Source organism: Balaenoptera borealis (genome assembly GCF_965194805.1).
Source record: "Balaenoptera borealis genome assembly, chromosome: 4".
NCBI lineage: Eukaryota > Metazoa > Chordata > Mammalia > Artiodactyla > Balaenopteridae > Balaenoptera > Balaenoptera borealis.
This window is the reverse complement of record NC_138861.1, coordinates 752232-779212: the sequence shown is the minus strand read 5'-3', so window position 1 is coordinate 779212 and position 26981 is coordinate 752232. Positions and strand designations below refer to the sequence as shown.

The window sequence follows — 26981 nt, the reverse complement described above, 5'->3', positions numbered from 1 at the left end:
TTGTGCGTGGGTATAAATTGCTGTTCTTCTGTAAAAGTTTAAAAGCATGTACAATATTATCCTCAAATCAAACTGAGAAACTCTTACCTTTACATAACATTTGGTTCTGTTTTTTTGGCGCTACCCAGAAGGGCTGAACAGATGGGACCCAGAGGCACTGAGAGTAGGCTTCCACAAGGGACGCATTAATTCACCTTTAGACAAAACCACCACAAAATCCAGCTGGTTTCCCGCCTCCTTCCCACCCCACTTCCGTCCTCTTGTTTCTCACGCTCTGAGTATTCTTTCTGTGTCTTGAATATGTTTCATCACTATGAATATCAGACGCTTTAGTTATTTGTACGTGTCTTTCACCCCTAAAATGCCGGGAGCTCGTCAGTGTCACTTCACATGTATCTGTGCATATATCCTCCCCACCCCTGCCAAGGCTGGTCTTGCCGCTGTCACTGAAGAAAAATACCATCTGGGAATAGGCCTGATGAAGAGGGACCATTCAGCTTTATCCTAACAGCAGGGAATCAAAATGAAAGCCTATAACAGGCAAAGTGATAAGATGTATTTCCAAAAATGGCACTAATCAATCAAATGACCGACTATTCATTTCATTTTTATTGAATTAAAAACTGTCTAGAGACAAGTGGAAAAAATAATTTATTGCAGGATCTCTTACACATGAACACAGAACATTTTATACAAATATCAATGTGCTGATAGGAAATGCTAAATTTAAAGACAAACATTTTTACACAAAAGTAATTGTACTATATTTTATAAAGATAGGTGTTAATAAATTATCAGAGATATTGAAGGACAACAAGCTAATGAGTCCAATAAGAATGCATTCTATGTCGAAATTAAAGTAAGTTTTCTGAACATGATGCCCTGGATATAGTCACATTCTTGTGAGCTAAGAAAAAGGAGCTAATTTCTGGGAATAAAGGGCCAGGAGGGGCTCTGACCACCAGGAACACCCCAGAGCCATATTTCCAGCTTTTTCCTTGGATGTGGTCAGAGCCCCTAACATTCACCCCAAACTAACGCAATAGCTCATTGTGAAACAGTGCCGCTTTCTTTAACAGCTGCATGGGATTAGTGAGATTTATAATTATACAAGGGGTACAATGCAAACGACAGCATTTTAGAGGAATTATAATTGCCACGTGATCTGAATGAATAACCCAATAGTTCAATAACAGAAATGCGTATTCTCTATTTCTGAAGGAAAGTTAGCATAATTCAAAAGAGTCAGTATTTTCTTAGCATGATATATTAATTCTTATTTGGGGAGTCTGAAAATAAATTGCATTTTTTCCCTAAAATTCTGAATTCACTCCTTTAGAAAATGATTTCTATAATGATATACACCAACATGATAAAACTTTTTTATATGTTATAGTCATTAAAATATACATATGCATATATAGAGAGAGAGCACTGAACAGATTTAGAAAACCATGGTGTGTGTATATATATATATATATATATATATATATATATATATATAGACACATGGCCAAATACTGTTCCGTTTCATTTAATTAAATTCAACAAATATTTATTGGGTGCCTACTACTTGCAAATCACCATGTTAGGTGATGCTTGTAGTAGATTTTAAGACACGTGAAGCTCACATCACCCACACGAAGCCAAACTTCAGACAATATACTAAACCTTGAAAATACTCAAAAGCAGAGCTAAAGCTGAATAATGAATAAGGAAAGAGATAACTAGGAGAAAGGCTTGGGGAAATGGAAAAGGACCAAGGGAATGTCTGCTCCCAGGCTTGGCATGAGTTAGGGGAAGACTGGACCTCACCCCGTCCTCTTCACCCCAACGTCCAAGATTCAGTTGTCATCCTGCTTTGTTTCCTTTACAAAGTGGAAAAAACAGGGTATTAATTTTCAGTGATAATAAAGCTTGTAGGACTCCCAAAAGATTTTCTTTCTTTTTTTAAATAAAATTTGATCTGCATTCGTATCTACAGTTTTTCTAAATCATTCCCACCACCACGCTGGATGAGACAGAAGCACCCAAGTAAAATGAGCAATGCCGGAGGGAAGCTAATTTATCAGAAGAACATCGGGAAGCCAGCTGGCACCAGAAGTAGAAACAGTGAAGAGAAGGTGAAGATGAATACTTTACAACTTGGCATTCCATTCCTCTTAGGACTTCTACTCTAAAAGCATTTATAAGGAATGTGTACATCCAGGAAAAGACATATAGTCAAGGAGTCTCACCTCCTCTAAAGAACCAGGTACATCAGCGGGGAACAAAGCATCAGACTTGTTTCTGATGCAACCCACTGGGAGGGGGCAAAGCTGGCAGGACCTTGGTGTCACGAGCCACCCTGGGTCACAGGACCCCCGAGCAAACCCCTCCCCGCCCCCGACGCCAGCACCTGGGTTCAGGCTGGAGTACGCCCAGGGCACGAGCACAGACCTATAGCTTCCCTGCGGAATCATTTAGATTCTGGAAAAGTATAAATCACTCTTCTCTCCAGGGAAGACACACGAGGGACTAGGGTGTCCAAAGATGCCCCAACATTCCCCGAGGTGACAGCGTGGCCCTCGGAAGGATCTGGAGCGTCGTGGTCAGGAAACCTCCCGTGAAGGCGGCCCTGTCCTGGCCCTGGTGGCGACCTCACGACAGCTGAGGACGCCGGGGGGGGCCCGGGACGCCCCTCACTGCCCGCTCCCCAGCTGGGTCCGAGCCAGGTTACGCAGGAACAACCACAGCCAGCTCTCCTCCGTCTCGTGCTCTGGTCTTCATCTCATTAGAGGACAGAACCAGCAACCGTAAAGTCTCCCCTAAGAAGTCTGTGTTGTTCTAACCGGCTCACTAACGGTTCAGTACTTCCGCTGCTTTACTGAAGGGTTCACGTACGCAAGAATTCTTTGCAAATGAAACGTGTTTTCAGTGATTATGATTTAGCTCCCCATGTTTACAGTCTGTCTTAAAAAGGAATTACACTGATGAGTCATACCTCTGTTCCTGTAATTTTTCTGGATAGAAACCAAACTTGCATTGGCTCTTTTTTGCCCTTCATGGACACTGGGCCTCTGTGCTCCAAATGGAATTGTGGGTCTGAATTTTCTGGTGTCATGAGACATCTAAAGGGGACAGGGAACAGGGAGAGAAGCGTGGAGTACGGCTGCACGGGGAAAGGGACACACACCAAAGTTATTTAAAGGTACCTCAAGGTTTTAGTAACAATGGGCATAGCAGAAACTCCTAAGATGGTGAAGAATCACTTAAAATGGAAATAATGACACCACCTTCTCAAATAAACAATAAATAATCCTAAGAGCAGAGGTGATAAATGTTAAAGGTAATAAAATCACCCAGGGAATTAAAACACATGCATAGAGACATTTTTCAAATCAGTAAATAACTAGATGTGTCTCTTACCTGTATGTATATTCAGACACATTTATTTTTCCTTTTTGTCCAGTGGTTTCTGTTCGGCTTGTGAGGTTGACAGTATTTCCAAAAAGACAATAGCGAGGCATCCTCTGTCCTATGACACCAGTGACTACCTCCCCTGTGTGAATCCCTATTGTTATCTGCAGAAATCAAAGCTCTGTTTTAATAAATTCAATAATATGAATTACTGCTTACTCTATATTAAAGAATAACGTAGAGTCATCATATAAAAATCATAAGAATTCTCTAGAACTCCAAGCATATTACAGACAAAAACCCTCACAAAAATCTTTCAAGAGAAACATTCTTTTTGTCAAGTTTGAAGCTTTCAAAGATGTGAATCTGGCAACTTACATGAGACACAGGAAAGAGATTTTAAAAAATAAACCAGAAGGGACAGGGGGTTTTATCTCATCCTTGTGACTTTCAGTACATGGAATAAAGAAGATTTCAAACAGGTGGACAGGTTTCCCATTTCTATGGAAGAATGTAATACAATGGGTTCAATAAAATATTAGTCTTTGTTTATACAGATGGCCAAAAGGCACAAGAAAAGATGCTCAACATCGCTAATTATTAGAGAAATGCAAATCAAGATTACAACGAGGTATCACCTCACACCAGTCAGAACAGCCATCATTAAAAAGTCTACAAATAACAAATGCCGGAGAGGGTGTGGAGAAAAGGGAACCCTCCTGCACTGGTGGTGGGAATGTAAATTGGTGCAGCCACTATGGAGAACAGTATGGAGGTTCCTTAAAAAACTAAAAATAGAGCTACCATATGATCCAGCAATCCCACTCCTGGGCATGTACCTGGAGAAAACTATAATGTTCACTGCAGCACTATTCACAATAGCGAAGACATGGAAGCAACCTAAGTGTCCACTGAAGGATGGATAAAGAAGATGTGGTGCATATATACAATGGAATATTACTCAGCCATAAAAAAGAATGAAATAATGCCATCTGCAGCAACATGGATGAACCTAGAGATTATCATACTCAATGAAGAAAGTCAGACAGAAAAAGACAAATATCATGTGATATCACCTATATGTGGAATCTAAAATATGACACAGATGAACATATCTACGAAACACAAACAGATTCACAGACATAGAGAACAGAGATATGGTTACCAAAGGGGAAAGGGAGAGGGAGGATAAATCAGGAGTTTGGGATTAACATATACACACAACTGTATATAAAATAAATAACCAACAAGGATCTATAGTATAGTACAGGGAACTATATTCAATATCCTGTATTAAACCATAATGGAAAAGAACATGAAAAAGAATACACATATTATATATGTATAACTGAACCACTTTTCTGTACAGTAGAAACACAACATTGTAAATTAACTATACTTCAATTAAAAAAACATTAAAAATATTAGTCTTTGTTGTCAAGATGTTATTCCTTGTACATGATTAATGATTATGAATATAAATCAAGACTATAAATCGGTTGTCCAAAAGGTCTATTACTACCATTATAATATCTGTTTTATCTACTAACCTGAACAGATTCACCATCTACCTGGACCTGGCCGGCAATTTCCATCATGTCCAAAGCCAGGTGGCAAATGGAGCGTGCATGGTGGATGCAGGGCTCTGGTAACCCACTCACCGTCATGTACTTATCACCGACCGTTTCCACCTAGCAGGGCACAGATTGGTCAGTACAAACATGACTGTTCCACTTGCTACCCTTACACAAAACGTGTTCTTCCAATTGCTATCAATAACTTTCAACTTTCCTCCCCTGAATCTCTTAAAATTCTGATACCTTCAACTCCAACAAGAAGAAAACGTCATTATTTGAAATGTACACATCTGGCACTTGGAGTCTGATTACAGGCATTATTTTTCCTCTAGTTAAGTCCCGCTTTCTCAGCTCAGATATGCTCACTACCCAGGAGGACAATTTACTACCCTATTTCCCCTTAAAACACTGATGGTTGGATGGGCCAAAGCCGCACTACCCCCAGTTCAGTGATTTATCCTGGTCAGTAACCAGTGATTTTTACGACGTGCTCACCAAGTGTTACACGGTTCCTCAGAAAAAGACTCTAAAATATTAAATAGTCCTTGTGGCACTTCTATGACTCCAGATGCCTGGGGGTGGCTTAGTTCACATTCTTGCCTTTACGAAGCAATATTCCATTGACTTCATTTTTCCAAGATTACATGTGTTACTAATTGAAACCAAGGGCAGAAATGCCTTATAAATGTTTCCCTCAAGCTGATGTTATCTAAAAGCAGGTCTCAGTCCCCTTCTTAAGCTCCATGACTTCTTTACTGTGCAAATCACTTTTACCTTTCAGTAAAAATGTCACTTGCAGACCACTGACACGAATGCCATGTTTATATTACGTGTGATAAACCACCTGCACGGATTTAACATTTTAACTAGGGAATCGTCCGTTCCATTCATCTGGGTTACAAGGAAGAGAATGTTTTAGAACGCGAGGTAATTATTTAAGAAAATGGTAAATAACGAATGCATGAGACCTGCCCGTACCAAGCCTGCAGGGCTACAGTCAGGGAATGGTGACCGCAGTGCCTCTGGAAGCCACGGCTTGAAAATTCAGAATCATGAATGGCACCGCATTAGGACAGGACCTGGACTTGCCTTATAAACAAACGGATTTTTCCGGGAGTCTGTCAGCGTGTCGAATCTGGTGTAGAGGTCGTTGAGGAGGTTGACAATCTTCATGGCGCCTTCCCCAGACGCATGCTTGCTGCAGAAGGCGTTGAAGCCCACGATGCCGCTGAAGAGGATGGTCACGTTGTCGTACCTCTTCGCGGGCACCGGACGCTTGTGCCTCAGCTCGTTGGCCACGGACGGAGGAAGGACAGAGTACAGCAACCTGTCCAGAGGGGTGAGGATAAAGCCACAGTGAGAGATGCTGAGAGCAGCGTCCGTGCCTCTACGGCCCGCCTCGTAGACTTCAGTGCCGTGTGCACTGTGCAGGCTTGGGTTCGGACAGGACACCCGCTATCAGCCATCTTTATAAGTCAAGTCGAGAAAATATAAATAATTGGTTTGTTTTAATCCCATAGAACATCCCCAAATCCAAACCAATTCAAAGCAAATCAAAATAAGCCAAACAAAACAAACAGACAAAACAGAGGACTGACACCGGCAAGTCGAAGTTGTCTTGCGTGGGCTTGTGTGTTAATGCTCCTGCTGTGACAGTCACAGTATGAACGAAGCCATTCAAGCACTTAGCACCGTACGGATCCCACAAAACCAGGGGCACGTTCACCTCTCAGGGATAAGCCATCTGCCTCAACGCTTGCCATCTGACGCGAAAAGCAGATTTCCCAAACAAGGACCTACTGTACAGCACAGGGAACTCTACTCAATATCCTGTAAAAACCTATAACAGAAAAGGATCTGAAAAAGAATATGTATATATGTATATATAACTGATTCACTTTGCTGTGCACCTGAAACTAACACAACATTATAAATCAACTATACTTCAATGAAAGGAAGGAAGGAAGGAAGAAAGAAAGGGAAGGGAAAGGAAAGGAAAGGAAGGAAGAAAGAAAGAAAGGGCAGATTTTTCTGTTTCATTCCTGCCTCACTCCTTCATGGAAGAAACGGATAAAGCAGGTGGAAATTGGTCTAGACAAGAAAAGATCTTATTTCCGTTGACAGTCCTGAGACCACGCTGATGGGACCAGGGGCCCTGGGGAGCGGGGAGAGTGGCGAGCACACGGGAGGGGTGAGAGCTGAGAAGAGAAGCAGAAGCAAGCGGACCTGCGGTTCCTTGACGTGATGGCGCACAGGAGCAAACACCACCTCCGAGCCTCTTTCTCCCCTAGGCCAGACGGCACCGGTGCTAAGCTTAAGGTGCAAAATGGAGCTGAGGTCTCATTTTTTCGCTACCTTTAGTGGAATGTATTCAGTGTTTCACTTTTCACTTTCAAACAGAGAACATTTTATACAATATTTTAAAGCTATATTTGAATATTAAATGTGACCAGTACAACTACTTCAACAAAAATTCATAGTAAATGTTTATAATTAAATCACCTTGAAAACCAAATATCAACGAAGATGGAAACCTTGGTGGTTTTCTAATATAACAGCCAGAGCAGGATCTGAGTAACTCAGACTTACAAATCCAGGTGACTGTGAGCCTTGGTCCTAAGGACAATCTTATAAGCTCCATAAAATGGGTTATTTTTCATGGTGGAAGCTGTACCACACACTGATAAATACACATTTTGAGTTGTTTCTCGAGCAGCAGGAGGAATTTGAATGGCCCACCTCATCCCACATACTTTTGGAAATTTGCCAAATACCTGGAACGCTTAAGGGGTTCCCTTCAGGGCCATGAGGAAAGTAAAGTGGTGTCGAAGAAAATACAGTTTTCAGCTTCATTATACAAAGTACGAGAAGTGCAGGAGGAAGAAGCTAGGGATGAAGACAGACATTTACGTGGATTCTCTATCCATCTAAGCTGCCAATAAACAGTTAATTGATGTGTTTACCTGTGGGCACAGCGACCATCCACAGGCAACACACACACACCAGTGCAAGAACAGGGCAGGAAGTGGTGCTGTTACCAACCCTATGGTGTCAAGTAGAGTGACACAGTTCTCACACGAAGGAACATCAGGTCAATTCTCCAAGATAGCTTCCTATCATACAAACGTTAAAAATGAACACGCAAGACCCCCGGTAAAATTCTCTTACGAAAGTCAGTGATTTCACGCTTTTAATTAATATACTCAAGCAAGGCCAAGCAGTACGCACGATGTGTATTTGTTTACATGAATTACTTGAAAACGAAATATTATCTTAAATGTTACTTGCCCAATAGTTCATAATTTAATCCACCATTCGTAGAAAAATAATAGTTTTGTGTTTTGATAGCTCTGTTCATGTATCAAACTACAGATGCAATTGTTGTCATCACAGAAGACACTACAGTCTGTCAGACTCACACCTGCCGAACCCAAAAATAACTTGGAGTCCAGGAACAGAACGCTTTTAAAATATAATGGCCAAATCTCAGTTCAGTGTTCAGTGTCCCCCAGCACCTGGCAGCCCGGGCACCTAGAGGAAGCTCGGTACACCTCTTGTGTGAGGAAACGGATGAACCGGTAGTTGGACGTGAAATATGCACTTGAATTATTCTTCTCATGATTTCCAGAGACATGCTTTAGCGTATATTCTTCCAGCTTGGTTTGTAAAATTACTATTAGGACTGATTGATTTCTGTGTGCGTAACTTCTATTTAAGTGATGTGTTAGAGTTTACCTAGGACTCCAGACCTACGGCGGGTCCCACGCCTCGGAGTCTTGCTATAGGGAAGAAACTTTGTGTTCTATTACAAGCTAATCACTAACGGGGTGTTGCTTATCAGACTAAATTGTACACAATGGCCCATCTCTGGGAACCCTGCTCCCCAGGTCATGAGCCTTAAGCTAAATACCTCTGTTTAGCTCCCAGGAAACAGCCTGACCAGGCTCACCAGGGAGCGGCCGCAGGAAGGAAGACATTCACACCTCCCAGCCCCAGACGCTGCCGGGAACCAGGAAGAGCTTAGCTTTAGCCCCGCCCATTTGGCTGGCCCCACCCCTTTGGCTTTAGCCCCGCCCCTTTGGCTGGCCCCACCCCTTTGGCTTTAGTCCCGCCCCTTTGGCTGGTCCCGCCCCTTTTGGTATAAAAGGAGCCCGAATTCTAACCCAGGCCAGATGGTCGTTCGGGACACGATCCCGCCATCTTCTGGGTCTGCCGTCTTTCCGACTACGATCGCTATTCCTTGCCCCAGCAACTTGTGTCTGGATTTACTGGCCTGCCGCACAGCGAGCAGTACCAGCTCGGGCCCGGTCGCAGCCCGACGGTCAGTCTTAACTACGGCAGAGCTGCCGGCTACCACAAAGGCCAGCCCCGCCCGCCCTCTTCAAGCACAGGGCACGTGCTTACGTGTCTGTCTTCTTCTTTTCATCTTCCAGGGCGCGCAATGTGAGCTGCAGCCTGTCCGTGAGGATCTCCAGCTCCTGGGTCAGCTTGTACTCCTCTCGGAACTGCTCCCCCAGCAGCACGAGGTCCCGCGTGGCATCGTGCAGCGGGATGTCGCTCAGGTACAGCCCGCGCCGGGTCAGGTCGTCCAGGTTCATGACACTGTCACAGGGAGAAGGAGGCACTGTCAGTCCCCAGGGTCCCCATGGCAACACCGCCCTGGCTCCTGTCCAGGAGTCTAATCCCGCGCCTGCCATTCAGCAGGTCAGGCGTAAGAAAATCTGGAGAAACGCGAGAGGAATGTGCTTCATTCTTCTCAATATTTAAACATCTATCAAAGAGCAGTGAACTTGACATGCAGTTTTGCCAAATGGCACTTTCTAACGCCATCAGCCTAAATTAAAAGATAATGTGAAAAACCGCCCTACAAAACCCGCTCGGGTTTTTAACACAAGCCTGTTACTTATTATTGCCACAGTTTTTCCTCATTATGAAGAGATGAAGAAAAAGTTATCTTTACTCTCTTTAACAAGGATAACAGTGTTTCTTCTGAGAAGCTAGTTCACTGTTGCCTTAGGGGTTTTTTGACGTAACTAGGTGTCTTCTCTTTCACACACAATGATGAAAGGTTTACAACCTGATCTATGACCCATCTTCAACATGACTTTTCCGTACTCATGACTTTCTAACATGCACTTTCTATTCCACTCTTATTTCTGGCTCTAATTTCTTCTACTACTCTTATTTTCTTTGACTGATTTTCTCATTTATTTGAAACAGTATTTGTTCTTGCTGAATTTGATGCATCTTTGTAACTTAAGTCATTCTTAGAACAACGTAATATTTATTGATTCGGTGAAGATCTGTTAATTAAAAAGTTGACTTTTAAAAAAATTTAGTATTTGGTTAAAATGTCTGAAGGTTACATTCTTGGTTTGAATTCTTTAAATGCAAAGTAATTATTTCCAGTCGTTCATAATAATAATTTCTCTAAAATGACATAACTGTGTTGTGACTTTACTAAAGAAATTGGGATTAATAAAGTGTCTCCCTGCAATATATTCTCAGCAGAAATGTCCATAAATCAAAGCAAAAATTAGCATGTTAATAAAGAAAAATAAAATGATCAAACAGTTTACTATTGACACACACCCTTCAGGAAAGAGGCCAGATCATCCACCAAATGGTTTACAAGACCTGCCAGTGAGCAGAGGAAAAATGACTGGAACTGTAAAATGAAAGTGAAGGGTTAAAATGCTCATATTGAGTGAGAAAACTCCATCAAATTGTGTCTCATTGTTCTCAAAACTTATTATTATTCTAATGAGCTATTAACTTTTTTTCCCCATTTTTTTCTTAACATCTTTATTGGAGTATAATTGCTTTACAATGTTGTGTTAGTTTCTGCTATATAACAAAGTGAATCAGCTGTACGTATACATATATCCCCATATCCCCTCCCTCTTGTGTCTACCTCCCACCCTCCCTATCCCACCCCTCTAGGTGGTCACAAAGCACCGAGCTGATCTCCCTGTGCTATGTGGCTGCTTCCCACTAGCTATCTATTTTACATTTGGTAGTGTATATATATGTCCATGCCACTCTCTCACTTCGTCCCAGCTTACCCTTCCCCCTCCCCGTGTCTTCAACTCCATTCTCTACGTCTGCTTCTTTATTCCTGTCCTGCCCCTAGGTTCTTCAGAACCATTTGTTTTGTTTTTTTGTTAGATTCCATATATATGTGTTAGCATACGGTATTCGTTTTTCTCTTTCTGACTTACTTCACTCTGGATGACAGACTCTAGGTCCATCCACCTCACTACAAATAACTCAATTTCGTTTCTTTTTATGGCTGAGTAATATTCCACTGTATACATGTGCCACATCTTCTTTATCCATTTGTCTGTCGATGGACACTTAGGTTGCTTCCATGTCCTGGCTATTGTAAATAGAGCTGCAATGAACATTGTGGTACACGACCCTTTTTGAATTATGGTTTTCTCAGGGTATATGCCCAGTAGTGGGATTGCTGGGTCATATGGTAGTTCTATTTTTAGTTTTTTAAGGAACCTCCATACTGTTCTCCATAGTGGCTGTACCAATTTACATTTCCACCAACAGTGTAGGAGGGTTCCCTTTTCTCCACACCCTCTCCAGCATTTATTGTTTGTAGATTTTTCGATGATGGCCATTCTGACAGGTGTGCAGTGATACCTCATTGTAGTTTTGACTTGCATTTCTCTAATGATTAGTTATGTTGAGCATCCTTTCATGTGTTTGTTGGCGATCTGTATATCTTCTTTGGAGAAATGTCTGTTTAGGTCGTCTGCCCATTTTTGGATTGGGTTGTTTTTTTGATATTGAGCTGCATGAGCTGCTTGTAAATTTCAGAGATTAATCCTTTGTCAGTTGCTTCGTTTGCAAATATTTTCTCCCATTCTGAGGGTTGTCTTTTCATCTTGTTTATGGTTTCCTTTGCTGTGCAAAAGCGTTTAAGTTTCATTAGGTCCCATTTGTTTATTTTTGTCTCCATTTCCATTTCTCTAGGATCAAAAAGGATCTTGCTGTGATGTATGTCATAGAGTGTTCTGCCTATGTTCTCCTCTAAGAGTTTGATAGTGTCTGGTCCTACATTTAGGTCTCTAATCCATGTGGAGTTTGTGTATGGTGTTAGGGAGTGTTCTAATTTCGTTTACATGTAGCTGTCCAGTTTTCCCAGCACCACTTATTGAAGGGGCTGTCTTTTCTCCATTGTATATTCTTGCCTCCTTTATCAAAGATAAGGTGACCATAGGTGCATGGGTTTATCTCTGGGCTTTCTATCTTGTTCCATGGATCTATATTTCTGTTTTGTGCCAGTAACTTTTTTCCTCTTGGGGTTATTTATTTTGTAAGTAAAACTGCTTTCAGTTGATCTCATTTCGTGTGAGTACTGGTTTCTCTGTACACATGACCAGGTCCCATATGACAGTCGGTGAGTGTGTCACTATGTAGCCAATTTCTGCATATGGTGATTAGCAAGTAGACTCCAAATTTCCTGCTTCTATTTCCGAAGAAACCCTTCTCTCCATGAATAGAAACTGTCCCTATTGAGAAGCTGTCATTCCACCGATGCTCAACTTGGAAAGAGGCAGAAGGAAGAACACCTATTTATAGCAGTTGAAGATACAGTTAGATCAATGAAGGTTATTAATAAAAAATACAGAGTTTATATTTCCTAATTTTGTCTCTTTTATTTTCATAATATATACTCTCAGGGGAAAAACCCATCATTAGTCTTATATAGTCTTTAATACCATATTAATAATTTTCAAGGAAGGTGTTACAAAATTCATTCGATTTTTCAGAAACTTTAAGACAATATCTTTAAATGAAAAGTGATCAGTTGGACTTTAAACTAAATTTTTAATCAATAGCCCACCAAAACATCCTTTCTTGAGTGTTACTAAATAATGTGCATACATTTTGTCTGCACAAAGTTATAAATACACAAAATATCACCTAACAAGCTCTACAGTTACCTATGTCTACTGCTCTAAAGTAAATTTAGAGATGTTTCTTATTCTAAATTCCCATGCATCTTTTAGTAGAACGCTTGTCACATTTTGAAAATACCAACCTACAGTTTTACCTCCCTCTAATGTTTATTATATTTATTTTTTAAATTAATTAATTTATTTATTTGTTTTTGGCTGCATTGGGTCTTTGTTGCTGTGCGTGGGCTTTCTCTAGTTGTGGTGAGCGGGGGCTGATCTTCGTTGTGGTGTGTGGGCTTCTCATTGTGGTGGTTTCTCTTGTTGTGGAGCACGGGCTCTAGGCGCGTGGGCTTCAGTAGTTGTGGCACGTGGGCTCAGTAGTTGTGGCTCGCAGGCTCTAGAGCACAGGCTCAGTAGTAGTGGCTCATGGGCTTAGCTGCTCTGCGGCATGTGGGATCTTCCCGGACCAGGGCTGAAACCCGTGTCCCCTACATTGGCAGGCAGATTCTTATCCACTGCGCCACCAGGGAAGTCCCAATGTTTATTATAAATAACATTATTTACATAAGTGTCAACTTAAAACTATATTTTGAATAGTGTATCTCAGTTAAAGTAGCGAAATAGTTTCAACATAAAATAGCTTACATCCAGAAATCATTAGAAAAGTAATTTCTTGGTGTCAAATATAACCATGTATTTTTGCCATCGCATTACATGCTTTATAGGTTTGCTTATGGACATGATGCATCTTTAGAAGGTACAAAGCTACAGAGTTACCTACCTTCAGATTAGGTATCCCCTGATCTAATGGCATAAACACCCAGCAAACTGACTAAGATATGGCAAATAAAACAGAAGACATGACTTCTTCTGAGTTTATTGCAAATGTTCAATGAAGTTATCCTTGTTATAGAGAGGCATATAAAAAGAGTTTGGAAGTCTAAGCATACTTTGTAGAAACAATTGAATAAAAGATATTGAACTCCTTCATTAGCACAAGATGGGTACTTCTATCTATTGTAATTCACCTTGCAGTGATTACCTTGGTGAGCACAGGAAAAGTATGCTGTCTGCTTCAGATAAGTAGATCATCTGGCCCTTGAGCCGTAAGCAGCTGATCTCAGTGCCCGTCAGTTCATCCTCACACTCTGATTTCTCTACATCCAACAACCCTTCCTGGAAAAGGCAAGACACAACCGTCCACTCATGCCTTTGTCTCTACCTAACGACTCAGCCGAGAAGGACCCAGAGACCTCATTCCCACCAAACCGTAAGGGAGAACATCGGCCCAGGTAGAGCAGGAGAGGCGTTTCACCAGAGTCCGCCAGGTAACAAGCAGACAGCCTTACATCACTGCAGAAAAGCCAACTGACCGTTTCCTTTGAACCCAGAAAGACAGTAGCTGTGCTACTTTCACATCTTTATGGAAAGCTTCAGTGAGTCTTATTTCTGATTTTCCACCTTGGCCACAGCACGTAATCCCAGGCTCTAGCAAAGACCAGACCCAGTGTCCCCATGCCCACCCCTACATGCACAGAGCTGGAAGCAGCTGGTTCCAAATACAGGAAGCAGGTGTGGGGAAAACCTCTGTAGGTGGAGGGCGGACAGGAGGATGAGCTTTGTCCTCTGGAACCCTTTGCCTACATCAGCCCCAAGAACAGAAACTACGAGATCTGGGTACCACCTAAACTATCAACTGAATGAAAATGTTATCACTTGTATTTCCCCACAAAAATGGCCTGAAGAATAACAGACAATTTAGGGAACAACAAACCAGTGGCTTTGGGTAAAGTTTAAAACATCTTTATTAGGTCCCCAGGTTTCTAAACTAGGAGTCTGTAGCTGTATATTGAGTAAGAGCTGTTGGTCTCATTGTGTGCACCCGGGAAGCCTGGGCAAGGCCTTCTCCAAACTCTCGCTCGTTTATTCTAACCAGAGGAGAGGGTCCCACTGCCCTACAGGCAACCCCCAAATCAGCACCGTTGCCTTTGAAATAGGACCCCCTTCGGGCTCTGGTTTTGCTCTCTCTACACCTTCTGCATCTCACAGAATGTTTTTGCAGCTAATTATCCCTGTGGAACACTTCTAACCCGTAACAGACCTTACTTCCTCACATTTACTGAAATAATATCTCAATGACCTTGCTTCTCAATACGAAGACCGTATTGATGTGGGAGAGGATCCCATGGAAACTGATGTCAATATGAGGACGGACCAGGGAGAAGACAGACAGGAGGTTGCAGGTCCCAGGCTGGAGCTAAAATGCAGACGAAAAGAAAAGGATACTTAGTCAATAATTCTTATGATTTGAGAGTAGTTATTAGATTAGACCAGCTCAACAGCACTTAAACATAGAAAAGCGTAATTATTTTGTAGGAAAGTGACCTCAACTGTGGACTCACGTCATCATCTAAGCAGCTCGGCAACTAAATGAACATCCAGCAGTCGCCTGAACGTGAAACCTAATATGGAATCGGGGGACTCATATTCAAATATAAGCTAATCTAAACAAGAGAAGAATTTTGGAAGAAAAAAGAATGGAACTTAGCTTTTAAGTTGTAGCATGAGGTGTTAGATGTCCATGGCCTAAAATGAAATTTAAATCGCAAAACCACCCACGCCACTCACAGTTTATCAGGAGACGGCTAATTAATAATAAAAGGGAAGTGAGTGACTGCTTACACTAGGTGATCTTCGTCCACCCTCCAGCCTCACAGCATAACAAGGGGAAAGCAGGCCAAGAGGGACGTGACACAGTCAAGGTCATCGATGGCGGAGAGGCAGAGCCAGAGTAACCGCCCAGTCCGCACATCGTTCTGCTGCCAGACTTACAGGTTCACGCCAGATCCCGTGTGAGTTCATCCCGAATTAAGTGTCCTTAATTACAAGCAAAAAGTATCTCTAGACACATGTCATGTGCAATTCCAAAAGTCAGAAAAGGAGAGAAAAGAAAAAGTAGGAAGAGAGGACTTGACAATGGGTCTGAATAAGAAGAATATAATATAATAACAATAATAATAATGCAAGTCAAACGTACATTCCTGGCATCACCCAACTGCTGTCCTTTGATGCTTTTTCTACTAAACCCCACGGTAACCTCTATCGCTTTCCTCTTTGGTGTATTTTAAATTCCTTTCTTTTCCCTGCAAATGTCAGTGCTTGATTTTGAAAGTTATTTTCAGACAGTAGATATTCAGTGACTATTTGCTCCATGTTGAATAAATTAAGTGAAAACTGATTGTTACTGGAAAGTTACTCACTTCCTCATTAAAACAAGTACACTATTCCCACAGAATTCTCCCACTGCCCTTGTGATTAAAACAGAAAAAAGTAAGTAGCTGTCCTAGGCAAAGCTGCAGTATGCTCAAACGTACTTAGTTTACAGTTACAGAACTTCTGTGACGTACAGTGTGTTCCACGTTACCTGATACATAAGCAAAGGGTTAAAGGTATGAATGGTCACCTGTAACAATAGTGTCTTTGTGGCCTTTTGTCTCAGGCCCCAAGAGAGTGTGATGTACTTTTACCTGGGGAAGGACTCTGTAGATGGCATTGCCACACTGAGTGACCACGAGATCCCGGTTGAATATGATGTGAAAGGGAAAAGCTTTGCAGAAGGTATATGGGCTGATGCGTGATTCCTGGGTACCATTTTCTTCAAATCTGTCAAGATCTTCATAAAAATCCTCTTCCTTTGACTCTTTTTCTTCAATCAAAAATTGAGTATGATCACATTCTTCGTTTCTTTGCTGAATAACCTGGATGCCAAAAGGGGAAATGGTGTTCATTGTCTGCATTTAGTTACAAAACCTAAATACCTAAGAAACTGGTGATGAGAACTGCATTTAGCAGGTTAATTTTTAAAATTTAATATATGCAAACACTATACACGCCTAATACAGAAAACTATTTCTGGACATTGATCTATGAAATTTGAAGACTGAATAAGTAAATTCACAGAAAGACAGCAAATCTGGAACGAGTCCCCTGGTGGGCCATGCAGCCTCTTTGGTAGAAGGTGGGGGAAAGCACCCCCTTGCCCTGGTGGGCTCAGTACCCCTCAGCCAGGCGCACGTACAGTAGACGCCCTACACATCACACAGAGTGGTATGTTCAATATGGTCAAAAATGACATGCACAAACAGGGAAATGAAATGACAGAAATACATATTTAAAAATATATGCCATGTCATTTTTTTTTATCCATCAGTTGGCAGGTATATAAAATCACAGTACCAAATGAGGTAGGATACAGAAGAAGAGTCATTTCACATGCCACTAATGGGGGTATTTTGACTAACCTTTCTGAAGAATAGATCGACAAAATGCATAAAAATCCCCCCTCCCCAAATTACCTTTTTTGATTTAATTCCAAATCTAGGACTTGATTCTATAGGAGTAATCATGATCATGAGCGAAGCTCTCTAATTTAAAGAATAACTACATTTCTAAATGTTATTCACAGGCAAATAAACGATTAAGCTTTAAAAAAGATTTTTCCTTTCGAGTTTAAGAAACTGCAACCAACATATCCTCTTATAAAGGGAAAAAACCGTATCTCAAATTGCAGCCAGATCAAAATGGGAAACAGTTGAATGAGTATTTCTTCAGTTGCAGCTAAATGAAGGCAAAACATTGCTCTTTTTCACTTTTTTCCTTAGTTCACTGCAGCAAACTCTGACGCTTAAGAACAAATCTCAATTAATATGGACGCTATTGTATATGTTTTCCCAAATGTAGTTTCATGGTGAAATCAGGATATTACTACTAAAACTGTCACACTAATCTACTACACTGCTGAAAGATTAGTATTCTTATTTATGATTGGAAAATTCTGCCCCATGAAGAGTGATTTCCCTAAAGTCTCATAAACAAAACAAAACAATCTTAAAATTTTGATGTTCTGCTGTGTTTCCATTTCAGCTAGAAGAACTGAATTATATGCAACCTAAATTTACTAATGAATTTCTCAATTATACCCTTTTGCTTTGGTTAAATCAGCGAAATGAACAGCTTTTCTGATCATATTTTTACCCTCTCCTTCGTATATCACCTTCATGACATGGTCTAATATTCCTGAAGTAGTTAAGTTGTCTGGTAGCTCTGGACCTATTAAACTTAGGGATTCAACATAAGAATACTTCAGGAAATTAAAACAGTGCCTTTGAAAAACATTAAATATACCAAATATAATTACCAAATGCAAATATTTCAGACATCTATATTGTCTGGAGTACTTGAATAAATGAAGGTCACAAGACAACCCACATTGTATAAGTGGGATGTATAAAGTGAACCCCATAATTATACAGAGTGCTACTGCTGTCAACCTCCCATACCAAAGGCTCTAATAACCATGGCAACAGCAGTTTCCAAGGGTGCCCCAGTTTATGTTGCTTTCCTAAAGTTTCTATGCCCTTACTTCTTGCTCAGCTTGGCTACGTAACGAACAAACCAAGAGCAGACCCAGTGTTTACAACCCCCTGGATACAGGCTCATGTACTATAAGTGAAGTGTTAGTTCGGTGTCAGGATCCAAAGTTGGAAATGAAAGGCATATACAGTTTTAACTGAATTCCAGTGAGATTCCTAATCACGGGTGAATTTCAATCCTTGACCCAAGTGTTTAATTTTTAAATGTCTCTGGATTTGATAATGTTACGTTACCCATACTCCCACTTTCTAGTTGTAGAAACACGAAGGATGCACCTGGAGATCAGGTAAAAAATGACACCAACTCAAAGAAAAAACACCCGTGAAATCTAATGTGACATTACTAGATTAAATATACGGCATACTTTTCTAAATTAATCAATTTAAATGTTACAATTTCTATTTGTGTAATACTGTACTTAAGGTTTGGGCTTCCCACACATGTTAGAATGTAACTATAGATCTAAGAAAGCACTGCCTATTAGATTTTCCGTAAAGAAAGAAAACTGAAATAGGGTATCCTCTGCCCACGTTTCTCAAACCTAGGGCCACTGAAAACTGTCTCTGGGGGCTGAATACGCTGAACACAGAAAACACAGCTCCCTGGGAGTGACCCTCTGGATCAGAAATAAGGAAAAATGATGGCTCCCTTTATTGCACAGCTATTGTACCAATACCTTGAATTTATCACTCAAAACTGACAGTGTGAATTATCAATAGCAACACATTTTTTAAAGTCTGAGACCGGCTTCTTTTACCAGTTGATCTAATTAAAAAAAAAAAAAAAAAAAAGCAAAAGTTTTATCCTACAAAAATGAAATATTCAAACCACATTTCAGGGACAGACCAAAAAATCCACACACACAAAAAAACCCCCAGTAAAATAATACTTCATTCCGTATTATTTTAGAATGTGTCCATGTGACAGGGTTTTTTGTATCCTCAAGGCCACAGCTCAGCCAGACACAGATCCTCCTGCTTCCCAGCTAGTGGGAGCTCACAGGAAATGCAAATTAAATTTCCCGTTGCCTTGAGCAATATATATAATTAGAAAGAAAAATCTGCTCCCACGAGGAAAAACTGCCCTGTATATGCATTCCAAGCCAAATATAGAAGACTGCCCGTGTTGCCACTGTTTCGGCTGGTATCATCTGCCTCTGCCGAGCGCCACCAGCAGCGCTGACCAGGGGCACGTTCAGAGCACCTTTCTAACACCCCGCATGCCATCTGTGCCCAGAAGAGCCCCAGTTACTGACCATTACCTTCATGTCTATCTCAGTGTCGTGTATCTGCTGGGCTACCGTTTTTATGATCCCGATGACAATGTCCTGCAGGCCTTCTCTCTCCGAGTAGTAGTGCAGAATGAGTCCTTTGCCCTTCTCGGCATCGGTGCACCTAAAGGAAGGTGCCCGCATACCCGGGTAGATGGTCGCAAGGTGGTCGTGCAGGGCATCGAGGTTCTGCAAGGAAGAGGACAGAGTGATGAGTAAGTCCTGCTCCCACGTGGCAGCTGCCCTCGGAGAGGAGGCTGAGGAAGCAGGCTCGGGTCCGAGCTCAGGGGCCCACTGGCCATGCCAACGTGTACAGGGCACGTCCTCCCCTGCGGCGTCCGCACGTCGGTAAGGCAGGAACCACGGGGAACTTGAAACTAAGGCGATGAAATTAAGAAGAACATCTGTGTGAACGGATAAAGAAGATGTGGTGTACACACACACACACACACACACACACACATATATATATATATATAAAATGGAATACTACTCTGACATAAAAAAGCATGAAATAATGCCATTTGCAGTAACATGGATGGACCCAGAGATGATCACACAAAGTGAAGTACATCAAAGACAAATAACATATGACATCACTTACATGTGGAATTTAAAATATGACACAAAAGAACACATCTACGAAAGAGAAACAGGCTTACAGACATAAAGAACAGACTTGTGGCTGCCAAGGCGGGGCGGGGGGGATGCACCGGGAGTTTGGGGTCAGCAGCTGCAAACCACTGCGTATAGGACGGATAAACCACAAGGTCCTGCCGTGCAGCACAGGGAACTGTATTCAATACCCTGTGAGAAGCCACAGTGGAAAAGAACATGAGGACTTCCCTGGTGGCGCAGTGGTTAGGAATCCGCCTGCCACTGCAGGGGACACGGGTTTGAGCCCTGGTCGGGGAAGATCCCACATGCCGCGGAGCAACTAGGCCCGTGCGCCACAACTACTGAGCCTGCGCTCTACAGCTCGCGAGCCACAACTACTGAAGCCCTCGCGCCTAGAGCCCGTGCTCTGCAACAAGCACAACAAGAGAAGCCACCGCAATGAGAAGCCCGCACACTGCAACAAAGAGTAGCCCCAGCTCGTCGCAACTAGAGAAAAGCCCGCGCACAGCAACTAAGACCCAACACAGCCAAAAATAAATAAAATTTTAAAAAATAACTAAATAAATAATAAACCTTTGCATTAAAAAAAAGAATATGAAAAAGAATGTGTATATATATGGATAACTGAATCACTTTGCTGTTCAGCAGAAATTCACACAGCATTGTAAATCAACTATATTACCATAATTTTAAAAAAAGAAAAACATCTGTGACTGTTAACAGTGGAAACATTTTAAGGAAGGTAAACAAACAAGGGGGTGTAAAACGGAAGCCTGAAGCAGAAAAAAGAAACACAGTTATGAGCTAAGACAAAGGTATGCATATTTACAAGAGTTTGGGGCAGCTGTATACTTATGTTATGATAAGCAGCATGGAACGCCCGAAGTGATCACATATTACACTTTGTTTCCACTACAATCCTAAAACTTGACTATTAATTCAAAAACGACATCAGAGTTACAAGCATATGAAAATATAAGCATACTCTTTGTGAAATAATATTTTAGTAATTAAAATCATTTTGGAAATTAAATCAGTATAATTTCATGTTCATTTATAGTCTCCAAGCAAGGTACAGACTCATAGCTAACCTGTGAAATTGAACCTTTTGAAACTGAAGTCTTGGAAAACTAATAAATTTGCAAATAAATATTTTCTGTTCTGATAGCCTTGTGATTAATTTAGAACGTACCAAATTTCCCACTTTCTTGTATTACTCTCTAATATTAAAATAAAAATAAAAGGTTTAAAGATCACCAGAAGAAATGGTGCAAAGTATACTACTGACTTGGTGCAACACGGCTTCCCAACACTTAATTCATAATGCGTGTTGTGTGTGTGTGTGTGTGTGTGTGTGTGTGTTGCACAAATATAGTAGCACACACACATAGCATAGCATGGTACAGGAATTAAGAGCAAGGTGGCTTTAGAAGGAATAAAGACGGAGACGTAGAGAACGGACTTGAAGACACGGCGGGTATGGGGAAGCTGGGACCAAGTGAGAGAGTAGCACTGACATATGTACACTACCAAATGTAAAACATAGCTAGTGGGAAGCAGCCGCATAGCACAGGGAGATCAGCTCGGAGCTTTGTGACCACCTAGAGGGGTGGGATAGAGGGGGTGGGAGGGAGGGAGACACAAGAGGGAAGAGATATGGGGACATATGTATACGTATAACTGATTCACTTTGTTATACAGCAGAAACTAACACACCATTGTAAAGCAATTATACTCCAATAAAGATGCTTAAAAAAAACCCAAATATAAAATTAATCACTTATTATTAAAAAAAAAATGAAGCCAACTTTGGGAATTCGCTGGTGGTCCAGTGGTTAGGCCTTCGTGCTTTCACTGCCGAGGGCCCAGGTTAGATCGCTGGTTGGGGAACTAAGATCCCGCAAGCTGAATGGTGTGGCCAAACAAAAAAAGAAAAATGAAAAAAAAAATTCAACTATTTAAAAAATAAGTAAATAATAATAATAAAAATAATCAAGCAGACTTGGATTTAAATCATGACACCGTCGTTTCATGATAACGTAGCCAACCTACCCAACCTTTCCAAGGCTTGATTTCTTCTGATAAAATGGAAATAACTAAAATGAGGTATATATAAAGCATGAGCCCACCCCAGATGTAGTAGGCAAAATAATGGTGTCCCCAAGATTCCAGACCTAGTCCCTTTGAACATGTTACCTCACGTGGCAAGAGAGATTTTGCAAACGGGATTAAGGTTATGGACCTTGCTTGGGAAGATTATGGTTGGGACCCAGCCTAATCCCATGAGCGACTGAGTCCTTAGGTGCCAAGAACCTTTCCTGGTTGCAGGGGGGGATGTGGGAACTGAGGAGGAAACAGGGTCTGAGGAACAGGGCGCCGCATGCAGGGCCTGGGGAGAGCCTGCGGCCTTACGAGCCCCCCTGACGGCCGGTAAGGAAACTGGTCCACAGCCCTACGTCTGGCCACGGGGGCTGAATTCTGCCTACACCCGAACGAGCGAGGAAACCTTCCCCACCTTCCCCATCCTCCATCCCCGTCCGCAGCCCTGCTGGCCCCGACCATGGTCCAGGGAGACCCCTATGGCCTCCCAACCTACGCAACTGCAGGATAATAATGTGTGTTGTTTTAAGCACTTATGGTTGTGGGCATTTGTCATGGTAGCAATAAAACAGCTAATTCACCAAATAGGAACCTGTCAATAACTGGTGATTATTGCTAAAGAGAATGGGAAACGCAAGACGGTCTCAGGATGCCCTGGGCCTCAAGGAGCACGTCTGAAAAGGAGGTGTGGGAAGGGGCCAAAACGGAAGGACGGTTCTCGTTCCAGATGTGTCAAAGAGGCCGGTTTAGAGAAACAAGGATCCAGTAAGACGTCAGGAAGGACGTGGCGCGAGCGTGGTATGAGGCGGCCCGTCAGGGCACGTGCGGCCCTGTGTCGCCACACGCTCACCCATGCACCGCGTGTCACGCAGGTTGTGCGGTGCAACGGGGGCAGCGGGCGGGGCCGGCCCAGGTCTGCACCGCTCGGGCCCTGACTCTGGGCAGTGCATGGCTTAGATCACAAACCGACGTGCAGAGTGGCTCCGGGTGCCTACGAGGGTCAGGGTCAGACTACAGGACGGGGTCCGAAGGCGCGGAGTGAAGGGGAGAGCCGACGTTCTGACTGGGGTAGATGGCTCAAGCCCCCTCAACTGGGCCGACGTTCTGATTGGGATAAATGGCTCAAGCCCCCTCAACTGGGCCGACGTTCTGACTGGGACAGATGGCTCAAGCCCCCTCAACTGGGCTGACGTTCTGATTGGGGTAGATGGCTCAAGCCCCCTCAACTGGGCTGACGTTCTGACTGGGGTAGATGGCTCAAGCCCCCTCAACTGGGCCGACGTTCTGACTGGGGTAGATGGCTCAAGCCCCCTCAACTGGGCCGACGTTCTGATTGGGATAAATGGCTCAAGCCCCCTCAACTGGGCCGACGTTCTGACTGGGACAGATGGCTCAAGCCCCCTCAACTGGGCTGACGTTCTGATTGGGGTAGACGGCTCAAGCCCCCTCAACTGGGCTGACGTTCTGACTGGGGTAGATGGCTCAAGCCCCCTCAACTGGGCTGACGTTCTGATTGGGATAAATGGCTCAAGCCCCCTCAACTGGGCTGACGTTCTGACTGGGGTAGATGGCTCAAGCTCCCTCAACTGGCGAATATGGCTTCTTTTTGAAATGCCTTCAGGCCTAGGGCTAAAATTTGGTTTTCTGCCCCCCACTTCCACCTGTTATAATCAAGTCAGGCCAGTTCTTGACTCAAATACCAAGTGGTCCTGATGGCTCCACAGGCTGCCATTGCCAGGTAGAAGGAACCCAACACGGCAGATGCTAAGGACGGACAGTTCACAGAAACCTCGAGCAGCTGAAGGCCGCAGACTACTTCACTTGCTAAGTTGCACGGAGGGTTTTGCTATGACGAGGCCTTCCCGCGGGAATCCCTTCCTGGGAAGGGAGACATGAAGGCTACTCCTCATAACCCTGCCAGATCCCTTACACGTCTGCTGGTGCTGCAAAAATGCTGTCACAGAAAATCTGCTGAGAAAAAAGACCATCGAGAGAGTTTTATGTGTATTTCCTGCACAGTCAAAATTCAGCCTGTTGCTGCTAAGTTAAATTGCTGCTCTTGTTCCTAAAATAATTTCCTAATGTAGTCAGGCCCGGGTACTGTGTTGTGGCTCACTTTCATGAAAAAATTTTAAAATGAGTCCAACAGTAACTTGAAATATGTAGTTTATTTTTTTTTCAATTTCTCTTCTATAAAATGTTCGCATACAGTACATCTTAAGTCAATATGCCTAGATTACTTTCACACTCGTCTGTTTTCATCTTGTGTCGTATTATATGAGCACATTTCTATAGGCACGTAAGCAGATGGCAGGAAGCAGTACCGATGGTACCATTCACTTTCTCTGCATCATTGATGCTAAAGAAAGCGAAAGATGGGCCAGGAGTCACACAGGGACAGGCACTGCTCCCTAAATGTGGGGACATTTTAATTTAAATAATTTAATTAAATAAAGCCATTTTAATTTAATATTTGCCTTAAAGGTATTATTAATACTAAAGTATTAATAATAAAATGTTGCTTAAATTTATCAATTCAAAGCAAGTGGGAAACCAAGATACATGAGGTCACGTCAATCTTTTAAGTCTTTGTGGTAACCAACTCTCCAGAGACTGACTGTTTTGTCAAGTTGGCTATTAATTAGACAACACTAAAGTGCTTTCCTGGAGCATAAAAGATTTAACACCACTTAATGTAATATTGATTTTCTTTAGGTAGTATCTAACCATAAAAAGTACTCCTGGGATTTCTTTAGTTACAGCTTCCCTTGCTGGGTCTTACTCTCTCTCAAACTTGAAGTGATTACCATTGCCTGTCTATTATGAGAAATGGAATTCATGATTCTATATTAAATTATTTTCAACTGAGTACATCTGTACTGCTAAAAATGTACTTTCTTCACAGACTATAATTGTTTGCAGGAACCTCAAAGGCCACAAAAAAGATACTCAAAATCAGCCAAGAGAAAAACCTTGTCTGTCTACATTTTATAACACCATCTATACAAAGCTAATTATTGGTCCACATGGTTGTAGCAATATATTTTGGAAAACAAGAGTTTCAATTAAAACTGGTATTGTTTTATTTCTAAATATACCCGTGGAGGTGGCTATACAAAGAAAAGAGCTGAATGGCTAGTTACAAAGAAGTACACAAATAAGAGAAAGAAAAAAATGTAAATGCATATATTTCAGCACAAGTAGATGCCCAGGAAACAGTAAAGCAAACCTCAAACACGCTTTCACGTCATTCTCCTTAGCTTTATGACACTAGGAAACAGGAAAGGAACAGAGAGCAGGTTCATTCATCTATTTTGCCTCAAGATGCCAAAAGGTTGGTCTGAGGTTTTCATTTCATTTCTCTGAATGTTCTGATATCATTTTACTGCTTTTTCTACAAGCAAGATCAATGTACTGTTTCTCAGGAATTCTGCTACTCATAAGTCCTCCAGCCTTTATCATTTACAGAAGAAAAAACTAGTGCTGGCGTCCTGGGATTTAGTACACCCCACAGATTTAGGATCAAAAGAGAATTTATTAATCCTTTGAGAAATATTACTTTGAAGTTCCATATTTTTAAAGATCTTGGAATGCTTCAAAATAAATGCAAAATTTCTCTTTGTAATATGCATGGCACAAATAAGCTTATACACACTTACAGAGGCAAAGTTTCCGGGAATTAACTACCTCATTCCCCTGTTTCCAGTGCATCTAATTAAAAATTCCTAAATGATGCACATAAATGGGTATAGTAAGACCTTGCCTTGAAAGTGTTGAGAGAGAGAGAGAGAGAGAGAGAGAGATTTTTCAGTGTTCAAGAATCCTTATTCTAGGGAGCTCCCTGGCGGCCTGGTGGTTAGGGTTCCGGGCTTTCACTGCCGTGGCCTGGGTTCAATCCGTGGTCGGGGAGCTGAGACCCCGCAAACACAGAGCCAGAGCAGCACGGCCAAGAAAAATTAACTAATTAAAAGAAAAAAAGAATCCTTATTCTAGGGGATGGGGAGAGAGCTGTCTGTGTTACTTGAGAGCATTACTGAAGTCTAGAGCTGGAAACAATCTTAAACATCAGTCATTGCAAACCTCCCTTTTTTTAAGGAAAGACGATGAGGGACAACATTTCCTTTCTCTTTATTTGTCACACTTCTGAAAAGCAAGACCAACATCAATATTTACTTGTGAGTCATGCAATTTGAAAAGCATTTTAAGTTTTAGAAGAAAGATGTTATGTTAGAATTTGAATGTGAAAAACTGAAACAAGCAAGACGCAGATAAAGTGGAGAAGTCACCCCTACATAATGGGAAGCACCAAGTCCAGGCGTGAGTAGCATGAGTTCATAGCAAGTAAGGGTCAATGTTTAACGATACCTTTGTGCCTTTTCTACTTAAAGCTGCTCCTTGAGAAATAGCCTTCCAACCGAAAAGCTACAGGGAATCTTTTTTAAAAGAAATAATGCAAGGCCTTATTTAAAAAGAAATTGTACCAGAGTCACTAAAAATATTTAAATGGTGATATTTTTAAAACTACTTATAGTTATCATTACCATCCTCTCAAGAGAAAATTTAACTAAAAAAAAAAAAGGCAAAGAGTCATAGAATTACCTGTGTAAGCTATTTCACTTATTATACTGCCTTTAAATTCACGTTTAAAAAATCTCGTTCACATACAAC

At 41.9% G+C, this 26981-nt stretch overlaps 1 protein-coding gene across 1 annotated transcript in view; it reads right to left on the bottom strand.

Annotated features, from left to right (window-relative positions):
* Positions 1–632: 632 nt before the first annotated feature.
* The window catches only part of GUCY1B1 (guanylate cyclase 1 soluble subunit beta 1), a 51025-nt gene continuing 24676 nt past the window's right edge, over positions 633–26981 (bottom strand). The window contains exons 5-14 of the mRNA XM_082391336.1: positions 19587–19784; positions 16420–16650; positions 15033–15149; positions 13935–14068; positions 9381–9578; positions 6066–6303; positions 4950–5090; positions 3409–3563; positions 2984–3110; positions 633–1868 (exon numbers count right to left, since the gene is read on the bottom strand). Coding sequence (XP_082247462.1) covers positions 1845–1868; positions 2984–3110; positions 3409–3563; positions 4950–5090; positions 6066–6303; positions 9381–9578; positions 13935–14068; positions 15033–15149; positions 16420–16650; positions 19587–19784 — 1563 coding nt within the window. The 3' untranslated portion in view covers positions 633–1844. The remainder of the gene's footprint in view (positions 1869–2983; positions 3111–3408; positions 3564–4949; positions 5091–6065; positions 6304–9380; positions 9579–13934; positions 14069–15032; positions 15150–16419; positions 16651–19586; positions 19785–26981) is intronic.